This window comes from Elephas maximus, chromosome 2 (genome assembly GCF_024166365.1).
Source record: "Elephas maximus indicus isolate mEleMax1 chromosome 2, mEleMax1 primary haplotype, whole genome shotgun sequence".
In the NCBI taxonomy this organism is placed as follows: domain Eukaryota; kingdom Metazoa; phylum Chordata; class Mammalia; order Proboscidea; family Elephantidae; genus Elephas; species Elephas maximus.
The window spans coordinates 7176738-7193644 of record NC_064820.1 but is presented as its reverse complement, the minus strand read 5'-3'; the positions used below and the strand labels follow the sequence as shown (position 1 = coordinate 7193644).

At 38.6% G+C, this 16907-nt stretch overlaps 1 protein-coding gene across 1 annotated transcript in view; it reads left to right on the top strand.

Moving 5' to 3' along the window:
• Positions 1-16907, top strand: part of ADAMTS16 (ADAM metallopeptidase with thrombospondin type 1 motif 16) — a 290702-nt gene that overhangs the window by 124659 nt on the left and 149136 nt on the right. Inside the window, exon 10 of the mRNA XM_049858762.1 lies at positions 4162-4315. Within this exon, the coding sequence (XP_049714719.1) occupies positions 4162-4315 (154 nt within the window). The remainder of the gene's footprint in view (positions 1-4161; positions 4316-16907) is intronic.

The following is a 16907-nucleotide window of genomic DNA, read 5'->3' as shown; positions in this document are numbered from 1 at the left end:
AGGCCCTGAATGCTAGTTTTCATTTTCCCAGACCCAAAAGACTTCCAGAACTTTGCTTGGCTTCCTAGCCTCTCCATGACAACTGCGCTCTCCGCCATTTAGCTTCTTGGCAGTTTCCTGGGATGCATCAACTTCCTTGAGAATAAAAGTAGCACTGAGAGTTGGACTCACTTCTGTCCTTTTCTCTAGAAATGTCCATCCCTCTTGTCCTTTCAAGAGCTCCTTGGAAACTCTATGGGGCAGTTCTACTCTGTCCTATAGGGTAGCTATGTCCTTTCAGGGAGCCTAGTGGCACAGTGGATAAGAGCTTGGCTGCTAACCAAAAGGCTGGCAGTTCAAATCCATCAGCTACTCCCTGAAACCCTATGAGGTATCTCTACTCTGTCCTGTAGGGTTGCTACCAGTTGGAATTGACTTGATGGCAACAGATTTTCTTTGTCCTTTTTACTTTAGTAACTCTCTGATGCCTATAGAATGATCGGTTAGATGCGATCTAGTCCACCAGAGTCAGAAACGGAAGTCTCCTTTGCATTAAGTTTTAAGGCTGAATAATCAACAGGTTGCACATACACAAACTAAAAATTTCTGAACCTATGGACAATTTTTGTTTTTATTCTTGTGCCCAAGCCAATTTATTTAATTGATATTTCCTAGTTTTCTGTCCTTGGCATAGAAATATTACTGCCAGTCCCAATCAAACTTTGTGAGAGAGATAATGAGGAACATCTAACTAGAATATAGAAATCATTTGTGATCCATTAAAAGGAGGAGTATGGAATCCCAGAGCTGATGAATCATCCTGAGTTAAAGCAAACATTTTTGTCTTTGGGTCAATTATACTTTTATTCATCTCTTTTTTTTTTTTTTTACTTGTAAGTATAGTCCTGAATTATGATCATAGCAACAATAATAGGCAAGGCATCTATAGGGCTCCCACAACGAGCCAGTCACTGATCTTAACACTTACCATATTATCTGATTTAATCTATCCCTCTTAGTTTGCCCTTACAAGCTTTCTGAGCTCCTTGCTCACAGAGTTATTATCTCATCCAGAGTGCCTGGTGTCGTCCCTCATCTTTGCTGTACATGGACCTCAACTGAGAGCATGTATCAGAATCATCTGCGGTGGGATTTTCTGTCCTATTGGGGGTTGTTTTTTTAAGTATTGACTTCTGGGCTTCAAGGCAGTAGAAGCCAGGATGGGAATCCCAGTGTCTGTGTTTCTTAGACGTTCCAGCGGAGGGTCCAGTTCACACTCAAGGTGGACAGCCCCATAAAGCAAAGTTTGTGGGATGTGTGAGCACACTTACCAACTTATTGTGATTACAGCTTTATTGGCTTATTAACATTTATTGATGGATGTAACTGCTATCTGCAAACATAAAAAATTATAAAGTACTGTTTGAAAAAAAATGCAAATATATGTATTTACCCGTCACTGTGGAGTTGATTCCGACTCACAGCAACTCTATAGGACAGACTAGAACCACCCCATAGAGTTTCCAAGGAGAGCCTGGCGGATTCAAACTGCTGACCTTTTGGTTAGCAGTCATGGCACCTAACCACTATGCCATCAGGGTTTCCTAAATATATATATATACCTCAGAAAATCCCTGGTAGGGAAGAGAATGCTCTATTTATGGAAGAAGGTATCATTTGTTGGTTTTTGACCACCTACTAATGAATTTTAAAGGTCCCTTGGCCATGGCCTCCACCAGACTGAGTCGAGAACAACAAGATGGTGCCCGGCTACCACCACTGACTGCTCTGACAGGAATCACAATAGAGGGTACCAGGCAGAGCTGGTGAAAAATGTAGAACAAAATCCTAACTCAAAAAGAAAGACCACCCAGCCCAGACCTACCGAGTCAGAATCTACATTTTAGCAAGACCCCAGGAAGATTCATGTGCAGATTTACTTTTTTATTGTAGTAAAGCAGATATAACATAAAATTTGCCGTTTTAACCATTTTTAAGTATACAGCTCCGTGGCATTAGTTATGTTAATGTTGTGCAATCATCACCGCTATTTTTTTGCTGTGACATGGACGAATCTTGAAGACACTACTAAGTGAAATAAAGCAGACACAGAAGCACAAAAATTGTATGACCCCACTTACATGGAATATCAAAAATAGGCAAATGCATAGAGATAGCAAACAGATTAACAGCTCCCAGGATTTAGAAGACAAGGGAATGGGGAGTTACCACTAATGGGGAGTTGCTTCTGTTTGGGAAGATACACATTTCTGTTCAAAATGCTTTGAGCGAAAGACGTCAAGGCTTTTTTCCAAGGATCTTGTAAAAATCCTACAGCAATTGCTTAGGTCCTTACTGAGGACGCAGAATTAAAACCCTACTTGCTTGTCTCACTAAGTAACATTAATTCAGAGAAAAGACTGTCAAAATTTCCAAATACGATTCATCCAGGATTATTAGTTTTTGATGCCTAATGAGAAATTCGAATACATTTGAAAGACTTTTTTTTCAATTTCTCAGTAGTCAGCTCTCCAGATGGCAGTAGTTTTCATAGCCTACAGAATTCTTCAGACTACAAAGAATTCCAAGATTTAATTCCTGTGTTTGATCAATTTCTGCATTAGGGTTGTTCAGTTGAGGCACCTGGTGAAGCTATCTGAAAGACCTTTCTTTGTCAGGATCAACCAGCTGTCAAAAAGCTATGGACAGAGGCTTAAAGGTGTTATTTGCAGTGAGCATAAAATAAGAATTGTAGTTTGTTGCCCTTTGCCTGAAGACAAAAGTGCTCGGGGGTGTGGGTAGGGATAGCCCAGCTGTAAATGAACACTTCCATAATATCTATTAAACAATTTAGTTTTCAGAAAAAAAAAAAGACTAGACTTGCTGGCCTGACAGAGACTGAAGAAACCCTGAGAGTATGGCCCTTGGACACCCTTTCAGCTCAGTAATGAGGTCACTCCTGAGGTTCACCCTTCAGCCAGAGATTGAACGGGCCCTTGGAACAAAATAAGACTAAAGGGGTGTACCAGCCCTGGGGCAGGGACTGGAAGGCAGGAGGGAACAGGAAAGCTGCTAATAGGGAACCCAGGGTTGAGAACAGAGAGTGTTGGCATGTTGTGGTGTTGTTAACCAATGTCATAGAACAATGTGTGTACTAACCATTTGATAAGAAACTAGTTTGTTCTGTAAACCTTCATCTAAAGTACAATTAAAAAAAAGTCCGTCGGTAGCCCATGGAGCCCTAGTGCCACAGTGGTTAAGCATTTGGCCGCTGACCAAAACTTCAGCAGTTCAAATCCACCAGCTGCTCCTTGGAAACCCTATGGGGCGGTTCTACTCTGTCCTATAGGGTTGCTATGAGTCAAAATCTACTCAACAGCAATGGATTTGTTTTTTTTTTTGATGAAAGGTTGGTAGCCCATATGGTTTATACTCAACTACTAGCCTGAGGTTGGTGGTTTGAACCCACCCAGGGGCACCGTGGAAGAAAGGCCTGGCAATCTGCTTCTGTAAAGATTACAGCCAAGAAAACCCTATGGAGCAGTTCTACTCTGTAACACCTGGGGTCGCTATGAGTCAGAATGGACTCAATGGCAATGAGCTTAGTTTTTTTTTGGTAGTGAACTTTAACAGAGTTAGTCTCCTTCTCAGCTTGTGATTCGAGTCAGAAATTAGCCTGAATGTAGAGCATCATTGGTGGAAAATGTTGTACTGTTCCATGAGGACCCTCTAGAAGCCACAAACTATTGCACAGGAGTCCTCTGGCCTATGGAAAAAAAAAGGAAAGAAAAGAAAATTCCAGTATTTGAAATAGACTGGTTTTGTTTTAACTATTACAATACCCATTTCCATCTCTCAATTATTCCTGGCAAGAAGTGTGCATAAAGGTGTCTGTATTAGGAGCTTCTCACATAGAACACCTGGTTGTAATTATAGTATTCCATCCATGGTAAGTCTGAGGACTCTAATGATGAACAAATTGCTTTCCTGGAAAAGGTGAAATGTCTTATGAACAGTTTCAGAAAATGTGGACCCTGTATCTAACATAATTAAGATAAATACTATATTGGACCTGAGGAGAAACTTTTTGTAGAATTGCATAAGAAAAGAGAAGGCTTAATTGTATGCACATCCTTTCTAACTGTGTTGGCGGTCCCTAGTTACCCCATCTCTTTGTTTCAGCACTGACCAAGCTGTTTGCCTTGCTGACCAGCCGAAGCCTGTGAAGGAATACAAGTATCCGGAGAAGTTGCCGGGAGAGTTATACGATGCTAACACGCAGTGCAAGTGGCAGTTTGGCGAGAAAGCCAAACTCTGCATGTTGGACTTTAAAAAGGCAAGTGATCCTTGGCAAATGCTCAATGAAATATGATTCAGAAAACCATTTTATTCAGGGTAACTGACATTGATGTATTCTTCGTTTATTGGGTACCTACCAAATGTCAAATCCTGTATGTTGGGGCCGGTCCGATATAAGAGGAAACACATGTTTTACTGGCAAAGAAGAGGGTCGATACTGTTGTGGGTATCGGTTTTCACTGGAGAACTGACTCAGCCTGTTAAGTTGGATCTTTCTTTCTGATTCATCACAGGGGAGCTTAGCAATAACTTTAGGTTGGTATGACTTGGCAAATTGAAATTCTGCATTTTTTCAGATAGTGTTATGAAAACAATATTTCCACTCTCCTTTTTTCCTCCCAATATAAGCATACTCTAAGACAGCAGTCTATCCAAGGCTTATAATTATTAAATTCCCCAAACATAGTCTCAATAGAGTAGTTTCTCATAGAAGGCAATATCCACTCCTGCAGCCCCAGGGACACCACCAGCGTCATTTCCTAATATAAATTCCTCATATAACCCAGACACATATATTGTTGCCAGACAGAGAAAATCGAGAATTAGAAACTTGCTCCACTGAACCGCAAAGGAAAGCTATCCATAAATGAAATGACAGAAACAATTTTTGAGGTTTCATTTATACTAGCGCATAATGAAATCAAGAGGGAAATAGAAAAAAAAAACAACGTAGTCCTCCAGAAACCTCCATACTTTTCAGAATTCATTGGGAATACTCCCAGCTTAAGTCTGACGTGATAATCTTCTTTCTTCTAAACTTGAGTAGAGCAGATCAAGCATAGCCATGTGCCAGAACTGGATTCTTATCTTATCAGCTGGTAATCTCAGCTTGGAACAAGATAATAAATCAGCTGTCATCAGTATATATTCTCCTTGTTGCCTTTTCTGTGGGCAGAATATGTGAACTCTCCAAGACTGTTTTTGGGGGTTTTTTTTTTAGCATTACTCCTCTGTTAGGAAAAAGACGCATAAAATTAATGTATTCTTTTCAAAGATGAGATTTTCTGGGTAATACTTTTTTCTGTTTTTCACATTATTTTACTTTTGTGACTGGGACTGTATCACTTATGGTACCCTAATGCCTTGTGGAGAAGTCAGTGGTAGTCCACTGGAACTCTTGCCTTCCACACAGGAGACCTGGGTTCAATTCCCAGGCGATGCACTCCGTGTGCAGCTACTTCAGCAGGTTTCAGGGGAGCTTCTAGCATAAGATGGATGAAGAAGAAAGGCCTGGCAACCTGCTTCCAAAAATAAGCCAATGAAAGCCCAATCCACAGCTGATTGTGGGAGTGATACAGGACTGGACCGGGCAGCATTTTCTTCTGTTGTGCATGGGGTCACCATGAGTCAGGGCCAACAATATGCCATGTGAAAACCCCAGACACTAATAGTGGTAGTGCAATATACTATTTTTGTTTGTTATTATTGAGGAAACATTTTTATACAGTGAAATGCATTCATTTTAGGTGTACAAATTTGAGTAAATATATTCATCTTTGTTATTAGCATCCCAAGGAGCCCTGGTGGCATGGTGGTTAAGTGCTTAGCTGCTAACTGAAAGGTCGGCAGTTCAAACCTACCAGCTGCTCTTTGGCAGTAAGATGTGGCAGTCTGCTTCTATAAAGATTACGGCCTTGGAAACCCTATGGGGCAGTTCTACTCTGTCCTATAGGGTCTTTATGGGTTGGAATCAACTGGATGGCTACAGGTTTTTTTAAAGAGATAATGTAGGAACCCTGGTGTCCCAATGATTAAGTGCTTGGGTGCTAATGGAAAAGTTGATGGTTCAAACCCACCAGCTGCTCCATGGGAGAAAGATGTGGCAGTCTGCTTCTGTAAAGATTACAGCCTTGGAAACCCTGTGGGGCAGTTCTACGCTGTTCTATAGGGTTGCTATGAGTCAGAACGGACTCAAAGTCATATAACAATACCAGCACCTCCATCAAGATACGGATTATTTCCATAAAGCCAGAGTCCCCTCTTGCCTGCTTCCAGTCAGTCTCTTCCCCACTCGAGTAGGCACCCATCTTTCCGGTCCCTATCACTGTACGTCAGTTTTGACTGTTCTTGTACTTCATAATTGCCTTGTTCCGTCTATTAAGAGTGAAGTGTTTAACATCTCACCATTAGGTATGATTTTACCTGTTGGTTTTTACATCAATGCCCTCCATCACACTGAGGAACTTCCCTCCTATTCCCAGTTTTTGAGAGATTTTATCACAGCAATGTGTTGGATTTTACGGAATGCATTTCTGCTTCTGCTGGTGCAGTTATATGGTTTTTTCTTCTCTATTTTCTTAATCTGATACATTATTTTTATATGTGGCTTTCAGTTTTTTTTTTTTTTCCAGTGAATTTTGGGTTTTAAACCTGTATTTTCTGAGATAATTCCATTTGGTCATAATGTATTATTAGTTTTGTTTCATTTTTAATATTTTGCTGATTTTATTTGTAAATATTTTGTTTAGGGTTTTTGCATCTGTGTTCTTAAGTGATATTACTCGAGAAATACTGTTTTATCATTTCCTTTCAAGAGTTGATATCAGACTTACGCTGACCTCATGAAATGAATTGAGAAGTGTTCCTTTCTCCTTCGTTTTTAAAAGACTGTATAAAATTCATATTGCTTCTTAACTGTTAGAATCCTGTCTGTGGGAAGGTTTTTTGTAATTACTGGAAAATTACATTAACAGATAAAGAGCTTTTTGGAAATTCTACTTATTCTTGTATCACTTTTGATAAATTCTTTACTTTTCCAGTGTATTTGTCCATTTCATCTATGTTGTTGATGTTTCACCGAAAAGGTTTTTTTTTTTTCCTTTCCCCAGTATTCCCATTTATCCCTTTAAGGATTGTAAGATCTATAGTAGCATTTCCTCCTTCATCCCTGACAATGGTAACACATGCCTTTTTCTTTAAATTATTTTTCCTTACTCCGTCTAGCTAAGGATTTGTCAGCGCAATTCACTTGTTCAAAAAAATAATAATAACCAATGCTCGGTTTGTCAATTTTCTTTATTTTTTTGTTAGATTCTTTTCCATTTCATTAAGTTCTGTCTTATCATTATTATATCCCAAGGCTTAATATGATTTTCTTATTCTAGCTTCTTAAGGGAAAGACACTATTAGCTATAAACCCTCTTTTCCTTCTTTTTCTAATATAACAGTTTACACTAAAGCCATTCCTTTCCTTCTAAGCCCCTAATTATCTGTATCCTGAAAATTTTGATGTGTTGTATATTTAATATTATTCAGTTTGAAATATTTTCTGATTTCACTGGTGGTTTCTTCTTTAATCCATGGATTATTGAGAAGTTTTTTATTTAATTTCCAAGTATTTGGGGATTTTCTAGATAGCTTAGTGATTTTAGTTTCTAATTTACTTCAGCCTTTTCTAGAAAATATAATCCACATGATTTAAATCCTTTGAAATTTATTGATACTTATTTTATAGCTCAGCATATGGTCTGTCTTGGTGAACGTTATGAAGGCAATTAATGAATGTGAATTCTGCAGTTGTTGGAGGTAGTATTCTAGAAATATCTATTTTGCTAATTTTTTTTTAAATAATATTGTCTGCATCTTCTAAATTCCCATTGATATTTGCAACCTGTTCTACTAACCTCATAGAGATAGTTGTAAAACTCCAGCAGTCGTTGTGGATTTCTCCCTTTCTAGTTCTGTTAGTTTTCCCCTTTTTTTATTTACATCCCATTATTAGATGCATGCATATGCATATTTAAGATTGTTAAATCTTCATGACTCATAATTACCTCTTCCTGACACTTTTATCATTACAAAATACCCTTTTTCAATAATTTTACTTTTCTTGAATTTTGTTTTATCTGATATTCATGTGGCCACATCAGTAGGAATACTTTTTGCATGATGTCTTTTACTTTCTACTTGTTCGTGTTTTATGTATAAATTATGTCTGTTATCCGCCACTCACTTGTCAGTTTGTCATAATGTGGTGGATTGCGTGTTGCTGCAATGCTGAAAACTATGCCACCGATATTTCAAATACCAGCAGGGTCATCCCTGGTGGACAGGTTTCAGCAGAGCTTCCAGACTAAGACTGACAAGGAAGAAGGGCCTGGAGATCTACATATTAAAAAAAAAAAAAATTGGCCAGTGAAAACCTTATGCATCGCGGTGGAACATTGTCTGATATAGTGCCAGAAGGTGAGTGCCTCAGGTTGGAAAGTTCTCAAAATATGACTGGGGAAGAGATGCCTCCTCAAGGTAGAGTCAACCTTAATGACATGGAGGAAGTAAACTTTTGGGGAGTTTTCATGTGCTGATGTGGTGAGTCAAAGTGAGGAGAAATAGCTTCAAAACATCCACTCATGGTCAGAATGTGGAATGTATTAAGTATGAATTTAGGAAAATCAGAAGTTGTCAAAAATGAAATAGAACACATGAAGATTGATATCCTAGGCATTAGTGAGCTGAAATGGACTGATATTGGCCACTTTGAATCAATCATATGACTAATGTATCTAACTCCAGAGATGAAGAAATTGACAATTTTTACCAACTTCTGCAGTCTGAAGTTGATTAACCATACAATCAAGATGTGTTGATAATTACCGGTAATTGGAATGCAAATTTGGAAACAAAGAAGAAGAATCTGTAGTTGAACAAAATGTCCTTAGTGATAGAAGTGATGCCAGAGATTGCATGATAAAATTTTGCAAGACAACAGCTTCTTCATTGCAAATTCCTTTTTTCAACAACATAAACAGCAACTATACACATGGACCTCATCAGATGGAATACACAGGATTCAGGAAAGGTACGGCAAGGTTGAATCTTTTCACCATACTTATTCAATCTATATTATGAGCAAATAATCTGAGAAGCTGGACTATATGAAGAATGGGATATCAGGATTGGAGGAAGACTTGTTAACAACCTGTGTTATGCATCTGACATATCCTTCCTTGCTGAAAGTGAAGAGGACTTGAAACACTTACTGATGAAGATCAAAGACTACGGCCTTTAGTACGGATTACACCTCAACGTAAAGAATACAAAAATCTTCACAACTTGACCAGTAAGCAATGTCATGACAAATGGAGAAAAGATTGAAGTTATTTATCAAGGATTTTATTTTACCTGGATCCACAATCAACAACCATGGCAACAGTAGTAAAGAAACCAAAAGATGCATTGCATTGGGCAAATCTGCTGCAAAACACCTCTTTAAATTATTAAAAAAGCAAAGATATCATTTTCAGGACTAAGGTGCCCCTGACCCATGCCATGGTGTTTTCAATCACCTCATATTCATGGGAAAGCAGAGCAGGGAATAAAGAAGACTGAAGAACTGATGCCTTTGAGTTGTGGTGTTTCTGAAGAATGTTGACTATATCATGGACTGCCAAACGAATGAACAACTCTGTTTTGGAAGAAGTACAGCCAGAATGCTCCTTAGAAGCGAGGATGGCTACATGTTGTCTCACATACACCGGACATGTTATCAGAAGAGACCCATTCCTGGGGAGGGACACCATGCTTGATAAAGTAGATGGTCAGAGAAAAAGAGGAGGACTCTCAAGGAGATGGATGGACACAGTGGTTCCCAACAATGGGCTAAATAAACAGCATAACACCAATTGTGAGGATGGTACAGGATCGGACATTGTTTCTTTATGAGTTGAAACTGACTCAAATGCATCTAATAAACAACATCAGCCTCCTAAACTGTGAGAAAATAAATTTCGGTTTGTTAAAGCTACCACTTGTTACATTTCCCACTAGGTAACTGAGAAACTTACATGTCCAAAAAACCTTAGTGAACTCCAAGAGAATTAATTACAAAGAAACCCCCCAAAAAGCTAAACCTGCTGCCGTTGAACCGATTCCAACTCATATTGGTTTCCAAGGTGGTAATTCTTTACGAAAGCAGACTGGCACATCTTTCGCCTGTGGACCTGCCGGTGGTTTCAACCTCTCCTGTCAAATGCTTTAACCATTGTATCCAACAAGACAGAAATACCTAAGTTTATCAGAAACACACTGTTGAAATCACAAAATAAACAAGAAATCTAACAAGACACAAAAATATAATAATGCATTTCATACAAAGGAATGAATCAAATGACTTTTTATCAGAAATCATTGTATTCTGAAGAAAGTGGAATTATATCTTTAACCCTTTTGTGCCCGACAGTACATAGTAACCATGAGTTTTTTTCAGTGAGTGGGGTTTATTGGAAAGCTGCTGTACCATTGACAGTGCACGCTGCAGGGGCCTTTGAGACTTTGAAACTGAAGAAACAGGCATGTACTGCAAATTATTGTTTTTACATGGTATTGTTTTTTTTTTTTTTTTTTGTATGAGCTGTCTGAATTTTGGGTAGGAAAAATAGAAATTTTGAAAATTTTTATTGGTTACACATATGTACCAATAGACCCTGGTGGGTACTTTAGGGGTATACTTAGTGGTACTTCGCAGGTACCACTAAACCCTTAGGGTAGGCTTGTGGGAGGGGACAAGAATAAAAATCCATACTACGCACCAAAAATTCAGACACACTCAATGATTTAGAATACATCCATTCATGAAAACACATGGTATCAACAAAAAATTCAAAGTAGAAAATAATTGGGCCACCAAAGGGTCAAAGTGCTTAAAAGAAAACAAAACAAAACTGGATCAAGAATTCTACCTCCTGCAAAAATAGCCTTAAAAAATGAGGGTGAATTAATGACATTTTCAGATAAAACCTGAGATACTTTGTGATCAGCATATGTGTGCTGTAAGAAATACTAAAGAAGCTCTTCAGGATCTAGAAAATGACAGCATTTTGAAACTCAGATCTATCTTAAAGACCGAAGAGCACTTTAATTGGTAAATATATGGACAAATTTAAAGACATTCTTATTTCTTGTCTTATTTTATTTAAAAGAAACTATTTAAATAAAAATCACAACATTGTGATTTATGTGGCTTATTTATACATAGAAATGAAATATATGACAACAATAGTACAAAGAATGGGTCAAGGATACAGGGATTATTTGTTGTAAGACTCTTACATTCACATTAGGTGGCTCAATATTAATTCCAGGTAGAGAATAAGTTAAGGATGCATGCTGTAATCTTCAGATAAACTGCTAAAAAATGTACAAGGAAGTATAACTAAAAGAACAAATGGAGGCAAAAATTAGGACTTTTAAAAAGTTGTCTAATCCAAAAGAAAGTGTGGTGGATTGAATTGTGTCTCCCAAAAACATATGTTGTAAATTCTAACCTCTGTACCTGTGGTTAGAATCCTGGGAATGGGTTGGGTTGTCTTTGTTATGTTAATGAGGCAGGAGGATTAGTGTAGGGTATGTCTTGAGTCAATCTCTTTTAAGATACCTTGTCCTTGTTAGGTGCCATAGAGTCACTTCTGACTTATAATGACCCTATGCACAACAGAACGAATCACTGACAGGTCCTGTACCATTCTCACAATTGTTGTTATGCTTTAGCCCATTGTTGCAGCCACAGTGTCAATCCATCTCTTTAAGGGTCTTCTTCTTTTTTGCTGACCCTCTACTTTACCAAGCATGATGTCCTTCTCCAGGGACTGATCCCTCCTGATGACATGTCCAAAGTATGTGAGACATAGTCTCGCCATCCTTGCTTCTAAGGAGCATTCTGGTTGTACTTCTTCCAAGACAGATTTGTTCATTCTTTTGGCAGTCCGTAGTATATTCAATATTCTTTGCCAACACCACAACTGAAAGGCATCAGTTCTTCTTCAGTCTTCCTTATTTGTTTTTTGATGTAAAAGATATGAAACAAGCAAGCAAGCAAACAGAGATGAGGGAAGAGAGATGCCACACCACATGGAGATCTCCATGGAATCAGGAAACAAGCTGAAGAGACACAGAACTTTCTTCAGAGCTGAAAGAGAGAAAGCTTTCCTCTGGAGCTGGTACCGTTATCAGAATTAGAGCCTTCTAAACTGTGAGAAAGTAAATTTTTGTTTACTAAAGCTACCCACTTGTGGTGTATCTATTATGGCAGCACCAGATAACTAAGACAGAATACAAAAATAAATAATCAAACAAATAAATAAATAAATACAGAGAAGCCAGAAAGAAATGAAAATAATAGAAAACAAATAGCAAAATGCTAGACTAAAATCCACCATATCAATACATACATTAAATATAAATGAATTAAACATTACATTCCAATGAAAAATCAGAGATTATAAGATGTTTATGATAGACAAGACATACCCCCCCCCAAAAAAAAAACTCATTCCCATTGAGTGGATTCTGACTCAAAAGGATATATAACAGAATAGAATTACCACATAGGGTTCCTTAGGCTGTAATCTTTATGGAAGCAGACTACCAGAACTTTTCTTCTTCGGAACAGGTGATGGGTTCAAACTACTGACCTTTCAGTTAGCAGCCAAGCACTTAACCAAACTGCCGTCAGGGCTCATTTATAATAGACTCATTGTTGTTATAATTAGGTGGTGTAAAGTCAGTTCTGACTTATAGTGACCCCAAGCACGACAGAATGAAACACTGCCCTGTGTTATACCATTGTCACGATCCTTGCTAGGTTTGACCTCATTGTTGCAGCCACTGTGACAGTCTGTGTCACTGAGGGTCTTCCTCTCTTTTGCGAACCCTCTACTTTACCAGGCACGATGTCCTTCTCCAGGCACTGGTCCCTCCTGATAACACATCCAAAGCACATGAGACAGAGTCTCACCATCCTCGATTCTAAGGAACATTTTGGCTGTACTTCTCTCAAGACAGATTTCTTTCCTCTTCTGGCAGCCCAACTTATATTCAATATTCTTTACCAACATCATGTTTCAAAAGCATCAATTCTTCAATCCTCCTTATTGTCCAGCTTTTGCATGCATACGAGGCAGTTGAAAATACCGTGGTGTGGGTCAGGCACACCTTAGTCCTTAAAGTGACACCCTTGCTTTTTAACATTTTAAAGAGGCCTTTAGCAGAATATTTGCCCAATGCAATGCATTGTTTCATTTCTTGACTGCTCCTTCCATGGGTGTTGATTGTGGATCCAAGTCAAATGAAATCCTTGACAACTTCAATATTTTCTCCATTTATCTTGATGTTGCTTATTGGACCAGTTTTGAGGATTTTTGTTTTCTTTATGTTGAGGTGTAATCCATACTTATGGCTGTGGTCTTTGATCTTCATCAGTAAGTGCTTCAAGTTCTCTTCACTTTCAGCAAGCAAGGCTGTGTCATCTGCTTAGTGCAGGTTGTTAATGAGTCTTCCTACAATTCTGAGGCTGCGTTCTTCTTCATATAGTCCAGCTTCTCAAATTATTTGCTTAACATACAGATTGAACAGGTATGGTGAAATGATACAACTCTGACACACACCTTTCCTGACTTTAAACCATGCAGTATCCCCTCGTTCTGTCCAAAAGACTCCCTCTTGATCAACGTACAGGTTCCTCATGAGCACAATTAAGTGCTCTGGAATTCCCATTCTTTAAAATGTCATCCATAACTTGTTATGATCCACACAGTGGAATGCTTTTGCATAGTCAATAAAACACAGGTAAATATATTTCTTGTGTTCTGTTTTCAGCCAAGATCCATCTCTCATCAGCAGTGCTATTCCTCATTCTACATCATCTTCTGCATCCAGCTTGAATTTCTGGCAGTTTCCTGTTGATGTACTGGTGCAACTGCTTTTGAATGATCAGCAAAATTTCACTTGCATGTGATGTTAGTGACATTGTTTGAAAATTTTCACATTATTTTGGATCTCCTTTCTTTGGAATGGGCAGAAAAATGGATCTGTTCTGCTCGGTTGGCCAGGTAGCTGTCTTCCAAATTTCTTGGCATAGATGAGTGAACTCTTCCTGCATTGCATTCATTTGATGAAACATCTCAATTGGTATTGCCCTTTACATCATTGAAAAAAGGTACTTGTAATGAATAAGTCGTTGGTCTTGCAGAATTCTATCATGCAATCTTCAGCATCATTTCTATCACTAACACCATATTTTCCAACTACAGATCCTTCTTCTTGGTTCCTAACTTTCACATGCCAATCACCAGTAATTATTAATGCATCTTGATTGTGTGGTTGATCAATTTCAGACTGCAGAAGTTAGTAAAAATCTTCAGTTTTTTCATCTTTGGCATTAGTGGTTGGTGCATAAATTTGAATAATAGTCATTGTCTTAGTCATCTAGGGCTGCTATAACAGAAATACCACAAGTGGATGGCTTTAACAAAGAGAAGTTTATTCTTTCAGAGTCCAGTAGGCTAGAAGTCTGAATTCAGGGCACCAGCTCCAGGGGAAGGCTTTCTTTCTCTGTCAGCTCCAGAGGAAGGTCCTTGTCATCAGTCTTCCCTTCGTCTGGGAGCATCTCAGCACAGGAACCTCAGGTCCAAAGGACACACTCTGCTCCCAGCTCTGCTTTCCTTGTGGTTTGAGATTCTCTCATTTCTCTCTTTTATATATCAAAAAGATTAGTTTAAGACACTATCTAATCTTGTATATTTCATCAATATAACTGCCGCTAACCCATCTCATTTCATCATAGTGATAGGATTTATAACACATAGGAAAATCATATAAAATGATGGACAATCACACAGTACTGGGACTCATGGCCCAGCTAAGTTGACAGATATTTTGCGGGGGACACAGTTCAATCCATGACAGTCGTATTAACTGTTTTTCATTGTAGACGTATGGATATTAACCTATTACTGATACCCTTGTACTTCAGGATAGATCTTAAATTGTTCTTTTTGACAATGAATGTGATGCCATTTCTCTTCAATTTGTCATTCCTGGCATATTAGATCATATGCTTGACTGATTCAAAATGGCCAATATCAGTCCATTTCAGCTCACTCATACCTAAGATATCCATCTTTATGTGTTCCATTTCATTTTTGATGACTTCCAATTTTCCTAGATTCATACTTAATACATTCCACATTACGACTGTGAATGGATAGTCGCAGTTGTTTCTTTTCATTTTGAATCATACCACATCAGCATATGAAGGACCCAAAAGCTTTACTCCGTCCATTTCATTAAGGTCAGCTCTACTTTGAGGAGGCAACGATTTCCTAGTCATGCTTTGTGTGCCTTCCAAATGGTGGGCTCATGTTCTGGCATTATATCAGACAATGTTCCACTGATATTCAGAAAGTTTTCACTGGCCAATTTTTTTGGAAGTAGATTTTCAGGCCCTTTATGTTGCTGAAAAAGTTATTTGCAATGAATAAGTCATTGGTCTTTCAAAATTCTGTCATTTCACATCTGATGTCATTGGTATCACCAATGCCATATTTTCCTACTACAGATTCTACCTCTTCGTTTCCAGCTTTCACATTCCAATCACCAGTAATTATCAATGCATCCTAATTGCATGGTTGATCAATTTCAGACTGCACAAATTGTTTGGAAGGTAGAAGTCCAAATTTCACAGTGCAAATTCTGTTGGAATGCTTTCTCTCTCTGTCTGCTCTAGAGGGAGGTCCTTGCCTCTTCTGAGCTTCTGCTCCTAGGTGATTTTCAAGTGAAAAAAAAAAAAATTTTTTTTGACAAGTGTCTTCCCCCATCTCTGCTTGCTAGCTTGTACTTAATATTCTTTAAATCTCAAAAGAGATCGATTCAAGTCCTTTGCTCAGGCTCTGGGGCCCATTGCACCATGATGGTATCCATCCAGTGGCTCTCTGCATGTGGGGACTCTTGACTGGCTCCAGGGGTCCCCTTCAAGTTGGAAGGCAGCAGTTTTTGCCTGCAAGGGGGACTGCTCAAGAAAGAAGGCACCAGAATGTCAGGAGGCAGAGACAACATGATGCTGTAGACAGAAGCACCACACTGTAGCCCCACAACAAAGACCCAAAAAACTAAGTAAAATTGAGACAAACATCAATCCTGGAACCCTGAGCATCAAATGAAGAGATAAGGAACTCAACCAAGCACCAAATGGAATAAGAAGCTGGCAGAGAAATACAGTGAGGAGAGATACGGAATGGAGGTCCCCTATCAGCTAATGCAGCACGGATTCAACATCTTGGACTCCTGTTGGAGATCAGTGGATGGGGAGTACAGGAAAGCAGCCTCACGGAGCTCCTAGGAGACAGAGCACCTGATGGAGCTGCCCTACTGCATCATAGCTGATCAACTTACCCTGCCCATTGGACAATGTAATGAGAAATATTGTGCCCACAGAGGAGCAAACAACAAAGAATGCCCAGCCCATCTGCTCAGACATAACCAAATAAAACAAAAAATCAGGATAAAACAAACAAATCTACAATCAATAAATTAAGAAAATACCTACTGAATGTCCCCAAAACAGCAAACAATATCAAAACATACAAAAAAAAAAAAAAATAGAACAGCATGGTTCCAGTAGGTGTCAAAAATAAAACACCAGATGACTTTCCAGTAGAAGAAAAGTCACTGGAACTATTTGATACGGAATTCAAATCTCTAATATTCAGAGCTATCCAAGAGTTGAAGAAAAAAGCTGGCAAAAATGAGGAAAACATAGACAAAAATCAGGGAAAAGGCAGACAAAATCATGGAAA